This window comes from Periplaneta americana, chromosome 6 (assembly GCF_040183065.1).
Source record: "Periplaneta americana isolate PAMFEO1 chromosome 6, P.americana_PAMFEO1_priV1, whole genome shotgun sequence".
Lineage (NCBI taxonomy): Eukaryota > Metazoa > Arthropoda > Insecta > Blattodea > Blattidae > Periplaneta > Periplaneta americana.
The window spans coordinates 8,545,116-8,567,712 of NC_091122.1; the positions used below are offsets into that span (position 1 = coordinate 8,545,116).

Below are 22,597 nucleotides of genomic sequence, written 5' to 3' on the forward strand. Positions count from 1 at the left end.
TTGACGTCTAAAGCTTAGAAGCGCACAAAATCATGCTTATAATACAAATCGCCCATCAGAAAAACAGTCGCATTAGTCATTCCCAGGCAAAACCGCGCGTCTTACCGTAAGACACATTTGAATGATCAAGGTCTACCAGAAGAACTTTGCTAACACAAAGAAGCAAAATCTATATATATAATTTTAACTGGTAATGGAAATTACGGGAAAACGGCTGAACGGATTTTAATAAATGGCCCCTCATTTTCAAGCTTGGAACCCAAAGTTTTTCGGAAAAGTTGTAGTTTTCAGTGAAATGTCAATTTTCCTACATAATTTTCCCATTTTCCAAAATCCATCTGTTGTCAGTTTTGAGAACTTATTTTATCGAATCACGACCGACTTGATTGAATTTCAGAACGAAACACACACTACAATAAATAATAGGCTATTACACGAAGGCCATGACCTGCAGGATTGCCGACATATTTAGAGCTCAATTCAATTTGTTATTAAAAACTGATTCTGCAGTGTATAATAATTTTCTGAGTACAGCTGTGTATTGGATATTCAAATCTACGAAATTTGAGGTGGTTTGATGACATTATTATCATTAGAAATTAAATATTATTATAGTTAATATCATGATGCATCTATTGTTCATTAATTGTACATAATATTGATGCTATATTGATGACATGAAAGTGAAACCTTTTGAGGTTATGTAAGTAAATGTAGAGAATATCTTAATTTAGATCTTCATTTCTATAATTTACTGAATGACTGCTATATATAACTACAAAACTTAAGTAAGATAATAATATTATTATTAAAAATCAAATATTTTTATACTTATTAGCCCAGTGGGGTTGGGTCTTTTTCATATACTTAATGGCGGTGTAGTGTAGATATTGATACGTGTCATTGTCTTCAGTATTGGCTCGACAGAGCGCAAAAATTACAGTTCCTAAGGAAAGATCAAAAGGTATTACTTACTGATAAAATAAGAGGCCTAGAAAATTTTGTAGTCTCCAGATCATTTCAGCAAGATCTCTTAGCAGGATAAAATGATTTTACGCTCTACATTTCAAGTTCTACATGCAGCAGCTATACGAAAATGCTATTGTTCGAAACCTTAGCAAATCTGACATTTTTTTAACTTTTGCCTACAATCCACAATGACCTGAAATAGCTACTGCTATCGTCCTGACATTGATACTTGCGTTTTCGCGTTGAAACTCAAAAACTGAAGTTGGATAGGTTCAAGAGAAAGTATTTGGCCTAAAAAAAATGCATTCAGAGGGAGTATGTTTCATTATTATGGAAGCAAATAACTATCAAAAAGACAAGTATTCTTCATTGAAAATAAATCTGAAAAATTTTTATTTCAACGTCTAACGAACTTAGTTTGCAGCAGCATTTGCTGCACAAGCCACTAGTATCAATATAATAGGACCAAAAACACATAGGCCTAATTCGATGTCGCGACTATATTGCTACATTTCTCATCAAGAGTGTCACAGAACCTCTGCTTAAAGTAATTACGAAACCCGAAAATTTTTTCTACTGACGTGATAGTGTTGCACGGCTATTCTATCTTCAAAGTATAGGTGTGTGCTTTCAATGAAGTGGTTACAGCAGAGTGGACCTGAACAATATTCACTTCTTAAAAGCCACTTTTTCATATTAACGTCACTTCAGCATTCAAGCAGTCCAGTATCATAAGTCACACTATTTACATTTTCATACGATATTAGAATATCAATGTCATAACCTGCCTTTGTCAAAGCATATTGCAACATACAGTATGCTTGTACTTCGGTACAGAAAGTTGATTGTATGTCACAAAGTGAAGTCTGATGATGAAGTGGCGATCAGGTAACTTTACTAGTGGTTTTTCACATTTCAATCTTACAAAATCAACGACCATTTGATATAGAGCTTATACCACAGTTTAGTATATACAGTTGCGAAGCTCAATACTTACTAAATATGCAAACATAGACAGTTGAAATATGCATCCATAGATAGTTGCTAGCCACCACGATCGCTACTATCGCCTCATCACAAACTCTTTCCCTAGCAGACGATAAAATGTATTGTACTTTTGATATCGTGTTCTTTTGAAAAATTAACACCTTCCTTCCACTATTGAAATACGAACTACATAAGGTTTATATATTATTTTCATAAAGTATATATTATATTTTATAAACTCACCTTCCTGCATCTTTCGGAAGGATAACTCTGACCTCTTTTTCTTAGAATTTATAGTACAACAAACGTCTCCTTGTCCCATATTATTACTCAAATTATTGTATTTTAGCCATTTACAGTTATTACAACCGATAACGAACATTTCAGTTTACGTAACTTTTCACAACAATGCGAAATTCGGCACAGTCAATGCCTTTTCGATCTAGACCAGGCCGTAATATATGTTCGGGTTTTCTATTTCAGTGTATGGAGCTCAGTGAATTATTATATTATAACTTTATTGCGTATCATAGCTAAGTTTTATTTAGTGTAATGTGTCCATAAGTTCCCTTTACTTCTTGTTGCATAATATGTTGCAGAAATAATTACAAAACTGTGTTATTTTAGTGTGAAGAGAATTTTACAAATGTTAACATAATCTTTTCCCATCAACATTTTAAGTTTAGGATGGAAGCTATTTTGAGAATTTATATTGTGATTTTAATATAGCACATCTACCTTCATTGATAAAGACAGAAAATTTATCATACCACTCTTATGAAATTAGTGTACGTACGATTGTTACTTCGTCTCTTAGGTAGTAGATAAATACAATAATTCAATACTCAATTGTAGTATTAAAATGCAGACAAATTGAATGTGCGGAGTATCATACATGACATTATGCTTCATTATAATGTATAATTGTGAATTTAGGACTATAAGATATAGTAAACATAACCTATAATATTTCCATCTGAATGGGAGGGCATTGGAGACCACTACAATTAGACAGAAAGGGGCAACTGGGACAGTAAACATAACCTATAATTTCAACATATCTAAATATTCGTGCGGTGCAATTGAAAATTACTGAATCGTGCATAAATAAATGTACAATAATTTCGCAATATTTAATCGAAATAAAGGCAGGTAGGTCTATTACACATACGAGCAACGTAATTTTCACACCAAAAATAATATTACACCTTAACTCGCAAAGAATTATGTCTGAAGTGTCTCCTAATCATTGTTTTAAATTTTATTAATGCAATTACACTACATTTTTGAGAAATATATGTTACTTTTTATGCATTCCAATTAATTTATATGGTTGAAACGCCGCCCTTCGAGATCGGGTTAAGCGAGTCACATGATCTGCACTACGCCCTGTATTAGATCACGATGACAGTGACACAGTCTATTGTTCCTAGCGGCTAGCAACTATCGCGAGAAATGCAAAAAATCACCCCAAGCTTCGCGACTGTATATACTAGACTGTGCTTATACAGCCTAAAGTAGTTAAGAACACATCAAGAGGTTCGCAATATTTCATTGTTTGTTTTGATGGGAAATGTAGCAATATAGTCACGATATTGAAATATGCGTGTTTTTGGTTCCATTGTACTGATATTTTGTTTCTTTGCTTTACCAATGTTCTTCTCCTAGATTTCCAATAGAAGATCACTCAAATGTATCATGTGGTAAAGCGCGCAGTTTGCATGGGTATGACTCATACCACTGTTTTTGTGATCAGCGATTTATACTAAAAGCATGTTTTTGTGCGTTTCTGAGAGTTCCAGGTCAAGAACATTCCTTGTAAGCACAAACTTTCCTGCGATTCAATTACAAGTATAGCGGCAACAGAATACAACATAGTAATACAAAACATTGCATTCTCTTGATGCTAGAGGTTTTATCTCGATAGATCTTTGCAATTCAGGGGCTCACAAACCAACATCCTCATGGCGGAAAATAAAAAAGTTATTTCTTCTTCCACCATATTTATAACGTCAAAACAAGTGCTTATAGAAATTTTGGCCACCTCGAGTGAATTTAAGCGGGTCATCCAGAAAGTAAGCTTCCCTAGGAAGGAAAACACAATTTCATGGAAGGATTTGATGGAACAGATACAGCAGTTGAGCTATTGTTCAACAAATTCCCTACTGGAATTGAGACATTTGTCACACCGTGTGATCAACTTTTGTATCCCTGTGTCGTAGAAGTCTGCCACCCGGGATCGGAACCAGTGTGCGACAACCGTGTGCACCTGTCTGTCGATCCAATGTCTCAAATTCAAATTGAAAATATGTTGAAAAATACGTAGATCAACAATTGCTGTATCAGTCCCAATAAATTTTCCAATCAAATTGTGTTTTCTTTCTGTAAACGAACCAGGGAAAATTACTTTCTCGACGGCCCTCGTAATAGCGCTCGAGTGACCAAAATTTGTATAAGAATTTGTTTCGACATTATTAACACAGTGGAAGAAAAAATGAACTTTTTACCTGCCCCATGAAAATGTTGGTTGTGAGTGCAAAAGGGACCCATGGCACAGAAACTAAATTTTGTGGGAGAAGCATTTATTTCTCTGAGATTATATCTTCGAATGAAGAAAAGGTATTTATGAATGATTATCACGTCCGGTAGATACATGCCACAAGACTGGAAGTTCACAAAAGAGGTCTACATGGCAAGATCTGGCGGATTATCAAAGAAACTAAAAATCAACAGGAATGTGACATGGACGCCTTTTCCACCGAGCCCAGCAATTCTTTAATTAGTCAGGCAAGAAAAATACATTCAACTAGTAGGTTATTTAGTGCAGAAGAAATTGGTGATAGCTAGATGGTATTTGGAGATATAGGTCAAAGATTCGCCATAGGTTACCTGGCTTTCGCCTTACGGGTGGGATAAATCTCGGAAGAAACCCAACCAGGTAATCAGCCCATGCGGGAGTCAAACCCACGCCCCTACGCAACTTCGGATCGGCAAGCAAACGCCTCAGCCGATTGAGCTACACCGATGACTTTTTAGTAGTTGTAGTGCTAGTATTTTATCTAACGCCTCAACGGAACACTCATTCTTATTCCTCTCCCTGAGGAGATGTTGTTACGTATTTTATCACCCTCTACAATCCAATTACCTCAACCGGCCTTAAACTCGCGAACTCCAGCTTCAATGGTATCATGGCAACCGCTACACCACCGACGAGGAACGGGGAATGTCATGGCAGCACCACGAATTCAATCACTTTTAATCACGTAACACTGATAACGAGAAAGTATGTGTCATCTTCGTAACGCTCCTTCTGTTTTCATTAATCTGTAACAACAATGTTACAAACTGCACATTTGAACACTAACTGCAGGCACTACAGTCTTTCGTACAGTCAAACAGAACCCACTCATGATTTTATTTTATCATTTTACTTACAAAATGCTTCAATGTGGTTAGTGGACTCGCTGTGATTCTCCGGAACTCTCAGTATCTACTATCCTGCGAATAAAAACTTTTCCTCACTTCTTCTTCATTTATTTTTACAGGAGTCACAGCAATTCATTGACGCTGCGAGTCCTGAAAATAAAGGTGAGCTACTGATTAACCATTTTCCTAGTCTTGACGCCAAGTTAAGATCATAATTTAATTTGTAGACGACCAAGTCATAATTGTATAGAAAAATAATACAAAAGCAAGCCATGAATTAAATATAATTCAAACATGTAATTCTAAAATTCGAGGTTTTACTCCTTCAGGGAAGAATTAAGACTGTATTTTTGTACGTGTTATTTTCCTAAGAATAAACAGTAAAACATTTACGGTCTTACTAATAAACCGTGTATAGTTTTTATGCGAGACTTATGCAGGGTTGAGACAGAAAACGTTACTAATAAACCATGCATAAGCGATGAATGTATAAACAGTCTGTAACTATACAATGGGAATTGCTTTGCACTAGTTATATACACGAAACCCCTTGTTTAAGCGTTGTATATAGAGAAAAAATGGCCGCCCCTCTATCAGCTCTTCGTATCGACTGTAATAATTCATGATGATGGTCGCCTTGTAACCACAGAAGAACAAACCAAAGAGCACAGAATAATTAGAATAATATTGCTGTAGCTTGTACTCTTTGACCAAAATATAGTGTGGTAATAGATCAGAGCCAGTTGTACTATCGATACTTAACACGGCACACTAGAGCACTCTACCAGATGCAATAGAGAACCTCAAACATTCTATTATCTTTCTTAATGAAGTAATGACGAAACTATGACTGTTACACACGACGTATGTAGCGATTATTAGTAAGAAATTTACACACGACTTATAAACGAGCTACTCATTGTATAACACAGTTAAACGTCTGTATATGCAGTTTTTATTAGTAAGACCGCTAAACTAAAGCTGTAACACTGTGATGATGATGATGATGATGATGATGATGATGAAACACGGAGAGCTGCGAATATTTACCTAGCAATTTAATTTAAGATTGTTTGAACCAAAATCAGAGATGTCAGTCCTACGTGTCCGCCGCCTTTGTTCATGCTCATATTAGGACTACTATCTTCATGATTTAGCATATTTTATAGTCACAGTCAGTTGCTGAAATATACAGAATTGCATCATCCGAAAAAAAAATTAAGTTAAAGTACTTTGTTGAGCATATTTGTGTATAATTGACAATTTTATCCTGATATGACATATTTTAATGATATATTAGTCATATTCACCACATTTTTACCTTTTGAAGCTATTTTATCCACTTGTCTATATGGAAAGTTGGATTCCTTCGTTCTCTGAATTTCTTAGAAGTATGTTCTTTCATTTCCATGTGGTAAAATTTTAATACTTTCATATTTCCTTCCTCCCCTATTCTGTGGAATGTGCAAAAACAGGATCGCCCCCAAATGGTCACGAATCACGACAAATATCTGCTATTGTTTTCATGCAGGTACAGAAAGGGGTGGACAGGCATCTCACTTGAAGCAACTGAATGGGGAAGTAGGGAAAACCACTTCCTTGCCAAATTTTAGAAAGAGAGGGTGTGTGTGAGGAAAGCAAAAGAGGTACAAAGGACACCAAAGCTAGGAAAATGAACCGTTTCTGTGTACAAAGCTTTGTTAACTGATAACAGACAATTATTTTCATTTGAAAATTTTTACAAGCATTCATCGTACACTGCAACTCAGGTCTCATGATAGACATATAATGAAAGTTTATGAAAATAAGTTAGCATTTTCTGTTTTGAGTAAAATTTATATGCCTAGAAATTTTTTAAATTTCACTTTTTTCTCTTCTGGTTTTCATCCTAGATATAGTCTATACTTCCAAGGTAAACTATAATATATAAAATTGTTATGACATATTTCTGTGTTTGTTTTGTGATCTTGCCATGTCAAGAATTTCATGTCTGCTGCGGTGATACGGGATTAATTTATATTTATAATGTATATAGATTTTTTTAATGTCTTCTGAATTTGCTCTTACGACTTGGTCATATATGCATATAAATTGTCTGAATGTTACTATTTTTTTATATTTTGATTCCTTTTTATAACTTCTTGCTTCCCTCCTGAGCGTGCGCGTCTGTGTTGAATGTAGTGCACAAAAGTATATTCTATTATCCATGTGCAAAAAAGATCAATTTTCATCTCCCCTCTTGCTTAAAAAAGTCCCTTGTGCAGACACTTGCATTTCCCTATTTCGACTATGCGGACATTTTACTGACTGACCTCTCCAGCGACAACAAAACGAAACTTCAACGCGCTCATAATTTGTGTGTACGTTTTGTAAGCAATGTTCGTAATTATGATTATATTACTCCATCCCTGGAAGCAATAGGTTGGCTTAAACTAGAGTCGACGGCAATTCGGAAGGCGGTAGTCTGCTAGCGTTTGCGTCGACAGAGACAGAGCGGGCAAGACAGTGTACAACATTGCCACATCGTACTTCACGCGCACGTGCGATGCAAATCGCGCAGGAGAGAATTTAAATCATCAAAAGACAATAATGATCTTAGCCGTTGATTACTGTAAGCATGACACCAAAAAACCCTGTTTCCTTCACTAACAATATTCTTTGGACTGTTCTCAATCCCACACCACATGCTTCTGCAGCCGTTTCTTGCACGTTGGCAACGTTGCAGCCAGCATCAAGATGGTCGGCAGCGTTGTGCTCGTCAACGTTTTTAAAATAATTATAGGCCTACACCTTAAACAATATTTTCCGCACCTGCCTGTGCAATACTTGTCTTTTTACAGTCTCTTCTTCCATTTATTTACCTTACATACACACAGTAAATGTTAGTTTTACTTATTCAATGTATTGAAACACTCACGTGAACAAACGAACTTGGAAAGCACTTGTTACAGACTGATTCCGATTGGTCCTGCTGTACAAGCTTGTGACGTCACATGCCAGAAATGCTACGACGCATATAGCAGCCGACCGCCTTCCGAACTGCCGTCTAGTCTTTCTAGATAAGAAAGGAAATTTACATTCACTTTTCCTCTTAGAAATTTTGAACTCTTCTATTCCTTCGTACCTGTCGTCTCGCTTCACTTACTTTTCTTCCCACCATAATCTCAACACACGCTCTCGCCATGAAACAATATTAAAAATACCATTCCATTGCACCTCCACATACTTATCCTCTTTCACAATAGCACTACCAAGACTATGGAACTCCTAGCATCAGGGACTGTCGAAATAAAATTGAATTCAAACGCAAACTTACTAGGCACTAGGTCAGTAATTGATTTCTTGTAAATAGTTCTCTTAATCTATCACGAAATATTTCAATATCCGGTAATTTCATCACTATCCTATTCTGTTACGGTACTCTAGGTTTAATTTCTAATTCAGTAAATACAAAAAATATTCTTTTGATCTAAACTTCTATGATAAATTGTCTAGCTTTCATTAATCAGATAATTTTTTCGTACTTTGATTTTTATTGTAATTGTAATTTTAATATTAATTGTAATTTTATTCTCCATATTACAGTTGTAATCCCCTGGTACAGTAGAGGGGCAGAGAAGGCCTGACGGCCTTATCTCTATCAGGTTAAATAAATATATACTAAAGTGGGAGACAGGAGGCGTCCTTTACTGACATACTGATAAGGATGGATTTTGTTAGTCTTTAATCTAAAGTCATCTTTATTTCATTGAGGATAGGATTCGCTTTCATTCTGTGAAATCTTGATTAATAATGCTCTTCTAATATCATCGGAAGCCTTTACATAATCCGAAAAAAGTAAGGGTGTTTATAAATTGAACTCTCGTCTTCTTTCTAGTAATATTTTACAGTCAAATCTGCAATTATACAAGAACGATCCTTCCTAAATACTCACTACTCTTCATCTATACAATTTTCTGTATAAAATTTTAATTTCTCATTTAATATTTGGACAGAAATATTACAGCAGGAACTCAATATGATTATTCCTCTGTAATTTTTGGGATCTTTCTGATTCCCCTTATTGAATACTTTCAAAACTATGGCTTTTTACTCCTTCTTTTGGTATTTTTTCCTGTATTTCAAAAAGCTTATTTTGAATTTTACCATTACTCCACTCCTAAGGATATACCCCTGGGTCGACCTGGTTCGCGAGTTGGTATAGCGCTGGCCTTCTATGCCCAAGGTTGCGGGTTCGATCCCGGACCAGGTCGAAGGCATTTAAGTGTGCTTCAATGCGACAGGCTCGTGTCAGTAGATTTACTGGCATGTAAAAGAACTCCTGCGGGACAAAATTCCGGCACATCCGGCGACGCTGATATAACCTCTGCAGTTGCGAGCGTCGTTAAATAAAACATAACATTTATACCCCTGGTACTCATTTGTCAGAGGCTGCGTAACACCAGGGCCATTATGCGGCAGAGACCAATGGAGAAAATCCATGACCCCATCGGGAATAGAACCCGCGACCTTGCGGCTTTTCAGAATTACATGAAGGCTTCTAGCAAAAGCTACAGCATAATCAGATTGCAAATATATTATTCTCCCACAGAGTTATACAGCAAGAAAGTTTCTATCGGCAAATTCATTCTCGGCTCCACAAGTAAAGAACCCTGGCCTCACACCACTTCTACACAGATGACAGTGATTGACAGGCCAGTTAGGGGAAACTGTCTTGCTAAAACTTTCAGCTGTTGCCACGTTTGCTCTTGGCTGGACTCTAAATGCATTGTCTTTTGTAGCTGGTTGGATTCTTTTCAATATACTATACTTTCTATTTAGGAACAAATTAAATCAATTGCATAATAATAATAATAGGTCATCACCGATGATCGAGCCGTTAGCATGCCTATCATTGGATTAAGAAAAGTAAACAATATCTGTTGTTCTGCTATCGCGCATTGAAATACACTCAGGGACAAAAAACCGGACACTTCTATATTTGTTTGTATTTTGTTGCCAATTATTTCAAAATGAAACAAAACCCATTTAAACAAAATAATGTTTCATTTAGCACCTTATACGACAACATTTAAAAAAAAAATCTCTGATGAGAAAATTTACAAAAAAATTACAAAGAGTGTATAACTATGGCATCGTTTCGTCTAACTGTTTTTTCATTTTATGGTGCCTTAAACATTAAAAACTCTTTTTAGTAACGGGTATTACCCCCTCTGGCTTGAATAACTGCATCCATACGTCTTGGCATGCTCTCAATTTGGTTAGCAATGTCTTCTTGAGGAATAAGTTCCCATTCTTCGCCAAGTGCTCTCCTCAACTCTTGTAACGATTCTGGTCTCGGTCGTCTATTCTTAACACGCCGTCCCAGCATGCCCCACACGTGTTCAATTGGGTTCATGTCTGGACGCCTTGCTGGCCATGGAAGAACATGGATTCCCACTTCTTGGAGATAATCTCCGACCGCATGGGCAATATGCGGCCGTGCATTATCATGCATTAAAACAAAATTATCGCCTACAAATTGGCCAAATGGCACAACATTATCAGCCAAACATTCATTTATATACCTATCAGCTGTTAGTCTTCCATTTTCAACAAAAACCAACTCTGTACGAGCATCCGTACACACTTCTGCCCAAACCATCACTTCACCACCTCCATACGGCACATTTTCGGAAATGCAACACTGTGAAAATCGTTCTCCCCTCCTTCTCCAAACTCTTTCACGTCCATCAGGTGAGCACAAATTGAAACGGGACTCATCGGTGAACAGAACACAGCTCCACTGTCCATTTCTCCAATCCTTGTGATCATTTGCAAAACGCAGTCGTTCAACTCGATGCATCCTGAGAAGTCTGGGACCAGTTGCAGGTCTACTTGATATCAGTCCACTTGCTTTCAACCTCCTTCTAACTGTGTTGGCCGAAATTGGGCGTCCATGCATGTTAACAAATTGCTTGGCTACACTAGTAGCTGGCAGGTTGCGCTCCCTAAGAACCCTTAACACCATATACCTGTCTTCATTTGGATTTGTAGCTCTTGGACGACCCGAACCTGGTCTTCTGGTATATTCTAGGGTCTCTCTCTATACCGTTTTATGGCATCATGGGTTGTGCTTCTAGTCATATTCATAACATTTGCAATATAACGTACACTGCGTCCATCATCGTAAAGGGCTACAGCTCGAGCCACATCTTCGGGTCGCATCTTGTTTTAAGACAAATGTTACAACACCACTTAAACTCAGAAAATGTAAAAATAAAGAAATAACGAATGATAACGATAATGAAGCACAAAATGGTTGAGACAAAATTGTTATAGCTGAGACTTCGAAAGCAAAATTGGAATATTTGGTTGTAATGGCTTGTTTATAAAACAAAAAACAATCAACAATGTATACACGTCTCCATAACAACAGATGGCTACCATAATATTGTATGAGAAGATAATGTTTTGCAAAATACCAGCAAATATTAAAGTGTCCTTTTTTTTTTTTTTTTGTCCCTGAGTGTATTTATATTTAGTCTACTGTATATGCTATAGGCTAGGCCTAACAAATTTAGTAAACAAGATTAGGTTCTAACTTATTATAAGTTAAGTAACACTGAAAACTGTGATAAGGTGCACTGTCACATACTATTACAGTATTTTCAGGACTATTTTCGAAAACTGCAAAGTTCATTGTGATGATAATCTGTAGGTGCGTCTGCCATTTTCTTGTAACAGCTAGAGCACCATCGGTGAAACCAAAACGCCCCACCGGGCACAATAACAATTCTGTCACCCTTTGCACCGGACATCGGTACCACACAGTTTTCGGAGTCGCCTGTTCAGATTTTCATGCGACATAATTATATACTGTACTGTCGTGGGAGGTTTCGTCTAAATACATATCATCGTAGCCTTGTGAACGCAACGAGTACCTCCAGGCAATGATGTTAGTGGCTTCAGCTCTAGAGAGTTTCCTTATGTAAGACCCCATACTTCGGAGTAATCTACGAACAGTACTTTTCCCATAAGGAAATTCGTAGTCAGTGCCACTTGTTTTCTCCCGCACAGCATGCACTTCACTATTATTATAGTTTATCCATGGCCGAAAGAAATTAAACATCGTCCTACTGAGAGCCACATCCACAACACACAACTGAAACCGTACCGTAGTGCAGTGGCAGGGATATTCTTTCAAAAATGGAAAATTCATAACGCGGCATCCTGGCGGTATCTTTGTCCGCGGTTTCACTAGTTGGGGGAGCGTGTCAGTCAGATTTATGGCTTCCTCAACCCAACCCTGCAACGAAGGTCCTTTACTTGTGAAATTTGTGTACGAGGTTAAAAACGGTAACTTCATAAGATTGGTCGCTTTGGACATCTTAAAAAGAGAGTTAAACTAATCATTCTTCATTTTATCAATCACCAGTACTATTAAGAGGCACTTTAAGTAAATGGTATGTTAATGGATCTTGACAACATACTTAAATAATAGTTCATTTTAACTACCTAATCTGATGCTGAAATACTGTATATTGTAGGAGAAATACAATCCAATGCAATAAGCACGATTATCACACAAACTTTTCTGCAACAATACACATCTGTCTTTTGTTTCAACAGCGCGCGTTCAGATATAAAGATGAATAATAACTGTTCCGTTTGTTTCAGCTGCAATAAAGAAAGTACTCCAAGAAATGGATAAAGTAAGTACATTCAATATCACCATTTACAATGTAACTCTTGTACCAATATTACCATTTGGTTACTCCCTTTTTAATGCATTATTTTTACTTTATTGTTATTATTATTTCTATGTGTAACGAATACACAATTTATTATTTAATTGTTTATTATTAAATTATTATTTATTTATTCACTAATCATGACGCATTTATTTGGTTACGTAATATTTCTGCTTTCTTTTTTCACTCTGTGTTCGTCATAAGTTCGTAATAACTGTAAATGAAATAATCACGTAATCGGAAATCAGACTATTACAAACACGTGATGCCAGTTACTGACGAAAATTGTACTGCCCGCCATTTGTTAAGAAAAAATCCATTACTGAATATAGGCTAATTCCATGCAATCCAAGGCCAAAGTATATAAATTTACGTAATTTATATTTACACGTCACTATATTCCAAAGTAAGTTGAACTTCAAAAGCAGTATAAAACTCAACAAATAAATTCGAAATAAAATCAATATTACGCGTACATAAAAATGATTAGGGATCCGAAGTTCCGGGATTAACGTTGACAAACATGTCTAAATATCAGGTTTTGTATTAAAATAACTTTACCTTGGAATTAAAGTTGAAACTTTACTGAAATATTGCTACAGTATAAGTATCTACGTTATTTATTTACAGCACCCGAAGTATTTATATTACCGTATTTATTATTTATGTCAGTGACTTGAGTGTGTTGATTCGTTGTACTTAAGATAGGCGGTATGGTAACTCAAGTATGAAACGTAGTTCAGGCAGATAACTTGCCTACATTGGCAATACCTTCCTATAATGATACCGGACAGCTGTACACTAGCAGCGTTGACGTGAGTGCGAAATATCACGGACTTGACATCTAGCGGAGCGGCGTGGAATTACGTCCACAAATATAAATACTAATTGAATAGTACCGTACTTTATATCAAAGCTGCATATTATGAAAAATACTGCGTATTTGTTCTTTGCTTTAATGAGACAAAATCAATTCTGACATTAAGAATGAATTTACAATAATGCTTTATATACGCATTGCTGACAACTGCAAAGATAAAATTGATAGTAATCTGATGCTTGTAGTAATTAGTAAAGGCGTGTGGATAACAATAAAACTTAATTCGCTAAAACCTTAAAATTTCCAACATATTTTAACTTCTATTCATTTATTAGATTTAAATTAGAAAAAGCCCATATTTATTGTTCTATAAACACAGAGACAAAGGCATTAGGCCTAATAAAGAATTTTGTTGACTCACGTTTTATGACCTCTCGGAAATCGAAAGTACGATTTGGAGCAATTTGTAATGCTGTAATTGTAGCAATTATAAACAGTACATACACATTCTGACATTTTAACACAGCAACAATTCATAAAACTATTAACTAACCCAGCAACAATATACACTGCAGTTGATCACACCTTGTTTCGCGAGTATCTCCACACCGGCCGCTTAGGTAGCAGCACCAGCGTCATTCGCGTGCAGAACTGCTAGCTGTCCGGTATTATAATAGTAAGGTATTTGACATTAGTTCCAAATACTATGTCAATGCAAGAGTTAGATCTAGTTGATCCTTGGGAGAGATTGAAAACATAAGTATTTTTCATAAACTCAAACAGTTCCGCATTGTAATTATTTATAGTGACTTCATTTGAACGTGTGGCCGGTTGGCGGGATTAGCTTGGACTTGCGCTGCGCTGCTTGTAACCGGTTATGTCCCCCTTCACTCTCCCGTCTCACAGTGTTTCCGCCAAATCAGTTGAAGCCAAGTCTTAATGAGGTACGCGTTTCAGTGCGTTAGTGCTGTTATAGTGCCAGTATGCTTCAGAACACACAATCTTTATGTATGATTCCTCTTGTAGAGAAGTCAGTCAGATTCCCTGCCGTTCGAGCGCTACACAGAGAAACAGTTCGTAATCTTGTGAATAGATTTAAGCGAACGGGATCCGTTCTTGGTAACAAATCCCCGTGTTCTTACGGGGCAAAAACTAGAACAAAGTCCAAGGAAATCTCTGAGAAAACTTGCGCAGGAATCAGGAATTTCGGCTTGGAATGCCACTAAACTTTTAAAATTAAACCCCTATAAGATAACTGTAGCTCAGGAATTGCAACCACACGATGGTGTAAGTACAGTTAATTTTTGCAATTGGGCGTTAGATAATGTTAATGATGACTGTATTGACCCGCATTTATTTTTTTTACTCGTACTGACGAAGCATGGTTTTATCTAAATGGCCATGTATCGACACAAAACAATAGATACTGGAGTGCAGAAAAACCCGAGCTTGTACACGAAATGCCTTTGCATGTCCAAAAAATTGTTGTTTTGTGTGCTGTGAATGCTTACAGAATTATAGGGCCTTTTTTTTTTAGTATACTGTGAATGGGCAGAGGTACAGGGATAACATAATCACAGCATTCCTAGAAGAATTATGGACGTTGAATGTACACAGGCATATTTTCAACAGCTGCTCTGTCGTTACAATTAATAGAGGAAATTGTTGAAATAGAGTCATCATTAGGGGATTATGGCCAGCGCGGTCTCCAGATCTTACCGTATGCGTTTTTCATTTATGGGGAACTTTAAAAAATGAAGTGTATCGGAATAACCCGCATACGTTGGACAAACTGAAAGACAGTATCAGAAGAGAAGTTGCCGCAATTTCAGAAGAAGAATTAAAGCATGTTAATTAAATCTTTCTTGAAGATATTAGAGATATGTGGCGGAACAAAGACATATTTCCAACATATTCTATGACAAGGTATGTGGTTATGATTTGCATCTATGCTGTTTAATTTTACTGAATATCCGCCTCCGCCAGCAAACAGCGTGCTTCCTGGTACCAAGCCGGCATACTGAAACACGTGGTCTCACACAAACTGATTTTGCCGGCATACTAAGAGACCGGAGAGTGAAGGTGAACACAACCGGTTACAAGCAGCGCAGCGCAAGGCCGAGCTAATCCCCGCCAACCGGCCACGAGTCCAAATGAAGTTACTGTATCATGTTAACGTTAAAGCAACCCGCTAAATACATAGGTTGGATAAAAAGTAATGGCAACACTGCTGTCACGTGACGATGGTGCGTTCGAGAGCTGCCAGCTGTGTGGACATGAACAAGGACTGTTAGATGAGTTAGTGCAGCCAGCGGCGACAGTACTCCATCAATCTACTGCAGTGTGTAAAACGTTCACTTTCATAGGGATAGTGCGAGCGCCCTAAGATCATGTTTACAAAACTAGAGCAACGTTCCTGGATCAAAATTGAGATGGCACGAGGTCACAGTGCACAAGAATGTTTTCAGGGACTGCGTGAAGCATGTGGCGATGCAGCGTTGCCATATCGCACAGTTGCACGATGGATTAAAGCGTTCCGGGAAGGCCTTGTTGCACCGGTACCAAAGGGGAGGTGACGACTATCTTGGACGAATCGTCGCTATGGACGAAACCTGGACTCGCTCGTATGAACCAAACTTGAAACGCCAATCAAATGAATGGAAGCATCCCGGTTCTCCTCGTCCAAAGAACGTGCGCCCTACACAAAGTGCTGTGAAGGAGATGTTCATTGTGGCGTATGACACTGATGGGCTAATACTGCACCACGCTGTACCTCCAAGGCAGACGGAAAACGCGGACTACTGGAACATCCATCGTACTCACCCGATATGATCCATGCGATTACGATCTTTTCACCAAAGTGAAAGAACCACTGCGAGGGACCCGGTACAATACCAGAGATGAGCTTATCCGTGCTTTAGGGCGGTCAATACGGAACTTCAACAAAGATGGACGCGCTGATGGTGTACGACGACTTCTAAACATTGGCAAACGGTAATAAATAAGGGGGGCGACTATATAGAATGTACGTAAATGTTGTGCCCCTGTGAATAAAGCCATGTCAGAAATATCGAACTGTTGCCATTACTTTTTATTCAACCCAAGTATGATTGGAATGTCCCCACAACCTCTGCAAAAGTAGTCTTAATGCTAAGAAGTAAGACGAGAATCAGAACGGTTTGCATGTTTGAAAAGGTCGCATTTATTACCGTATTTCTCTTGAAATATGTTCTAATTCATCTTTCACGCTTTAGCCGTAGCTAGCGGTTGAAATTATGCACAATTAGAAAAAGGTATTATATGATTTTACGTTCATTTAGTGAATCTAAGATTCTTAAAAATAGCTATCAGTATCATCGTCATTTGTACTTTTATTGTTACTATCATAACTTGCAATGGGAGCACGCATTCTTCCAAAGTCAAACATATTTCTCATATTACTTTGCCAGCGCTTCATCTATACTGAGGTACAAGAGATGTATCTAGGGTCTCCAATAATGCCAAAGCCAAAATCTATTGATAAATAATTACAAATTATTGTGAAATACAAAAATTGGAGATTTATCCCTCGAAGAGGTGGAAAAATTCAAATATCTTGGAGCAACTGTAATAAATATAAATAACTCTCAGGAGAAAATTAAACGCAGAATAAATATGGGATATGCCTTTATTATACGGTAGAGAAGCTTATGTCATCTAGTCTGCTGTCAAAGAATCTTAAAGTTAGAATTTATAAAACAGTTATATTACCGGTTGTTCTGTGTGGTTCTGAATCTTGGACTCTCACTTTGAGAGAGGAACAGAGATTAAGGGTATTTGAGAATAAGATTCTTAGGAAAGTATTTGGGCCTAAGAGGGATGAAGTTACAGAAGAATGGAGAAAGTTACACAACGCAGAACTGCACGCATTGTATTCTTCACCTGACATAATTAAGAACATTAAATCCAGACGTTTGAGATGGGCAGGGCATTAGGAAGGAAGGGCGAATCAAGAAATGCATATTGAGTGTTAGTTGGAAGGCAGGAGACAAAAAGACCTTTGGGGAGGTCGAGACGTAGATGGGAGGATAATATTAAAATGGATTTGAGGCAGGTGGGATATGATGATAGAGACTGGATTAATCTTGCACAGGATAGGGACCGATAACGGGCTTATGTGAGGGCGGAAATGAACCTGGGGGTTCCTTATAAGCCATATTTTGTAATAAGTAACAAATTATTGTTCTTGCAAGGCGATGACACACCAATTATTGCCACTTTTAACCATGTTGTAGACCTAGTTTATTTTTTGCGTGTTCCAGAAAACGAAAGCAGTGAGAAAAGGATGAGCATTCCTGCCTCTACCAGTTAATCCTACTTTCTCCAAGAAAAACTGCACGATATGGGAAAATATCATTCTTGTGGGATTCTGTTTCCTTTGTTTTATCGCACATTTCAAGATTATGCACAAAATAATAAACACTTATTGATTTATGCAATCACGCTCTTTATTTATAATTTAATATGTTACTGTCGCTACTAAGGTACAGTTTGTTGAATACTTGCGACAATACGATCACAGTAAACAACCGTAACGTTACACCTTCATACACTAATAAAATTTATTGGATAAATTGTACCTATGAAACAAATATAACTTTCCAAGTCACTTATTAATTAATAAACATAATGTATCGAAATATTTCCTTCCCTTCTTCACAAAAGAAAGAGTGACAGGACTATATTTGGAAGGGTGAACAATGTTGGGTTCTTTCCTCAAGGACGCCCGCAGGATCCAATCTCAGTGGTAGCAAGATGGTTAGAAAATTAGACGAAATGGATAGATGAGGAAAGAGAAAACTGAACATGAAAAATAGCCAGTTTTGAAACCCAAATTACCTTGCGCACGCATTCATAGCTTAAAGCACTCGCTTTTGTTGAATGATTTACAGAGGGTTTGAGAAAATACGTAGAGAAAAAAAAGCATAAAAATACAAATCTCGCTACCCTCTGTGGGCGCCCTTGTCTTTCCTTGAATCCATTAACTACTTTCCAAACTTCCTTGCAAAACAGCTACAATGAAAATATGAAACATAAATTACATTCTCCTAAACTTCTGGTGATTCCATTCTGATTATAGAACTCAAAATAGAATACAACTGTACGACTGGATGAAAGTTCCTATAATCCTTCAATCGTACAATTTATAAATTAATTCAAATATCTACTTCAACTTTTTGGATTGCAAAGAATACTTTTGTCTGTAGATCACGAAATGAAGTTTCATCTTTTGTTTAGATGCATATTAAATTATTTCATTTGTGTCTTGCGTGCCTTTTTTAAATGAAAACACAAGAAGATAAAATTTCAAAAGTTGGTACCATTTACAACATGACAAGGAAACAGAATTGAGGCACTCAGAAGCAAAGTGATACAAGTGACATTTAGTAAGTTTTGAGATAAGTGACTTTGAAGTTGAAACGGAACTTTAAAAATCTGTTACAGCACTATGTTGCTATAAATTTACAGTTGTATATGTCGGTACCTATATTTTTTAACTTCTAAATAGAAATTATCTATTCTAAAACAGTTTAGGTAAAATAGGGTCCTAAAGTCACTTGTATTATTTTGCCACGAAAATATTTTTGTGGAAAAGTAATATAAGTGCAAGGGTTTTCAGTATTCTTATATTATTTAAGACAAGAACAAGGACATTGCTTACAACATTGAAACATTTCTGTCTTAACAGCACTTGAGCTTTCTTATTATCATATTATAACAAAAAATGTGTCTATATAACCGAAAGAATCAATCAGTCTTAATGTATCCAGTTGTTTGCAGACAACATAAAGTCGACTATAGTCCACTGTAATATTTTCAATTCTTCTTTTTCATAGTAAATGAGGGGTATTTTGATCGGTGTTCATTATAGACGCCTTTTGCTAGTAGCTAGAGTTGGGGTGTACTCAATATATACTGCAGAGATGTGTCTTCTGCAATTGATACTGATGATTTTAATTTACTTCTTTTGTGGTTTATGGATGGACAGTTTAGAAGAATGTGTTCCAGACCTTCATCATGATTATTACACCACAGACAAGTAGGAGTATCAGAAAGGTGAAATCGGTGTAGCTACAATTGAGTGACAATGTGTCCTGTTTTGGCTATTGTTAAAAATGTTTGAACATGTCTGAGCAATTTTTTGTAAATTTCCAGGTCATTCGGTTTCTTTTTAACGGACTGTAAAATTTTTCCTTTGTCAGAAGAGAGCCAATTGTTGATCCATTAGTTTATAAAATGAAGCTTTACCTAAGTAAAGGCATTGGATAGAGATATCACTTGAAGAGGTCTTGGTTTCAAATATGTTGCCTGTTTCGCAACGTTATCGACTTTCTCGTTTCCACGTAGACCACAATGACTAGGTATCCATTGAAATTTTATTTTCTTTTGGAGTTTTTTTAGTTCACTTAGTTGTTTCTGAATTGGAATAATTCTATGTGCGTATAGGTGTGGTACATATTTGATTATATTAAATATAGCCCCCTTGGAGTCGGTAAGTATTCAAATAGATCTTTCAGAAATTTGAGTAACACACTAGAGAGCAGCATCAATAGCTAGCAATTCAGTGTCAAGACTGTAGGAGGCTGAACATGGTATGAAGTAATTTTCTTGATATTTTGGAATATAATACCCTGCTCCTGATGTTCCATCATCAGGGTTTAGAGATTCATCTGTATAAATTTGAATGTAATCCTTATATGTGCTGCAGAGTAGTTCCTTGGCATCTAACTTAAGAATGTATGGAGGATCATTTTTGAAATGATTTCGTGGAATTTGTAGGCTATGTTCTGGAATTATCCATTTTCATGAAGGAATTTAATTTACAACTGGAGTTTTAGCAATGAGTGTGTCTGTGATATAGACTGGTATTTCTTCTTTGTTTATTTTGTAGAAATTACGTAGGATATTATCTGACAGTTTGAAGAACATCTGAGATCTGGATGAGGCTTGCAATTTTAAATGTATTTTTAGATCCTTTTTTAATATATAGTGTCTGATTGGTTGAATATTATATTCAAATTCTAGGGCAACAATTGATGTGGTTTTTGATACTCCGAAAGAAGAGGGCTAAGAAAATTTCAAATTTTAAACGAAATTCAGCCTTAGTCGCTGTTCATTACGTCACTACCTCGTCTAATGAAGCCACATCTCTCTCTGCTGAAACATCTATGTTTCTGTCATGAAGTGCATCTGTAGTATTCCTACCGCGAATATTCCTTCAACTTCCTCTTCCACGCACTTTTCCACGCCCTACAGTCCTTATTATAGGCCCATCCTAATGCTTCAGGTCATCAAAGAAAGAGTGGTATATGAGTGGGATGAATTTCATTAGCTATTGCAAGTTTCTCCACTTAGCAAATGTTATCCTTATTGCATCACTGTATAGTTGGTCCAGCTCAATGTGTTCAGGCCTTCCACGAAGATGTTTCGAATAAGTAATCTATTACCTCTCTCCATTATGGCAAATGAATTAGTCATACACAGAAGAGACGCAACAACAATACGTATGTAAGCAACGCACTTGTATTAGTTTGCCTCTCAATCAAAACTCTGTATGCATTGTAATACAAGTGTAAGGCCAACATGGAGCAGCACTGACTGGAACTGTAGTTATATTACTTTTTCTCTGAACAGAAGTGACGTTAAAGATATCTCACTTTTTAAAAAAATGTCACTTTTATTACTTTGCTTCCGAGTGCCTCAATTGCTATCGAACGCGGAGAACATACGATGAAATAAGTCATCTTCTGGACATTTGTTTCCTTTTTAGTACTCCAGCATTATATTATCGTTACTGAAAACAGTGCAATATATGCCACATTATTGTACCACAGACAGCCGTAAAATATTACCATGGCAACTAAAACGTCATGACTTCTATTATGACGGCATAACTTGTGCCATAAAGTTAACATTATGACACGATTTACCGTGCTAAAACATTTAATACAACACTGTTATGATAGCAACCCCTTTCTTCATGATATTAAGCTACTAATCATTACACATTAATTTGATGTTATTTATTAATACTGTTTTATAATGCTGTAAGAAACACATTAAATTACACTCCTCAAAACTATGAAACTCCCTTCCCTCTTTTCCTAAACATTGACTCATGCCATAAAGTATAAAAACTTGTTTCGTAATAATATGTCATCTATACTAATAATAAATCTGTAACCGAAATTTTTCTGGTAATTTTCGCTTTCCAAAAATAATTGGTGTTAACATGTATAATTAATCATCCTGAGACCGAAAATCGCTTTTTTGGCATTTTTGTTTGTATGTCTGTGTCTCTATGTTTGTTACCTTTTCACGCGATAATGACTGACCGGATTTCGATGAAAATTGGAATATAAATTAAATTCGTTGTAACTTTGATTTTAGGCTATATGGCATTCCAACTGCTTTATTTAAAGGGGGGGGGGTTATAAGGGGCCTGAATTAACTAAATCGAAATATCTCCCTTATTATTAATTTTGTGAAAAATGTTACATAACAATCTTTAAAAATGATTTCCGATATTTATTCCAGGCAAAATTTTGATAGGACTGATATTTAAGGATATACAAGAGTTTTAAAATAACAATACAATACATTTTCACCGCCGCCTCAGATT

At 36.5% G+C, this 22,597-nt stretch overlaps 1 protein-coding gene across 1 annotated transcript in view; it reads left to right on the top strand.

Moving 5' to 3' along the window:
* The window catches only part of LOC138702177 (uncharacterized), a 44,892-nt gene extending 26,314 nt beyond the window's left edge, over positions 1-18,578 (top strand). The window contains exons 7-9 of the mRNA XM_069829783.1: positions 5,502-5,544; positions 13,042-13,076; positions 18,237-18,578. Coding sequence (XP_069685884.1) covers positions 5,502-5,544; positions 13,042-13,076; positions 18,237-18,263 — 105 coding nt within the window. The 3' untranslated portion in view covers positions 18,264-18,578. The remainder of the gene's footprint in view (positions 1-5,501; positions 5,545-13,041; positions 13,077-18,236) is intronic.
* Positions 18,579-22,597: the final 4,019 nt, after the last annotated feature.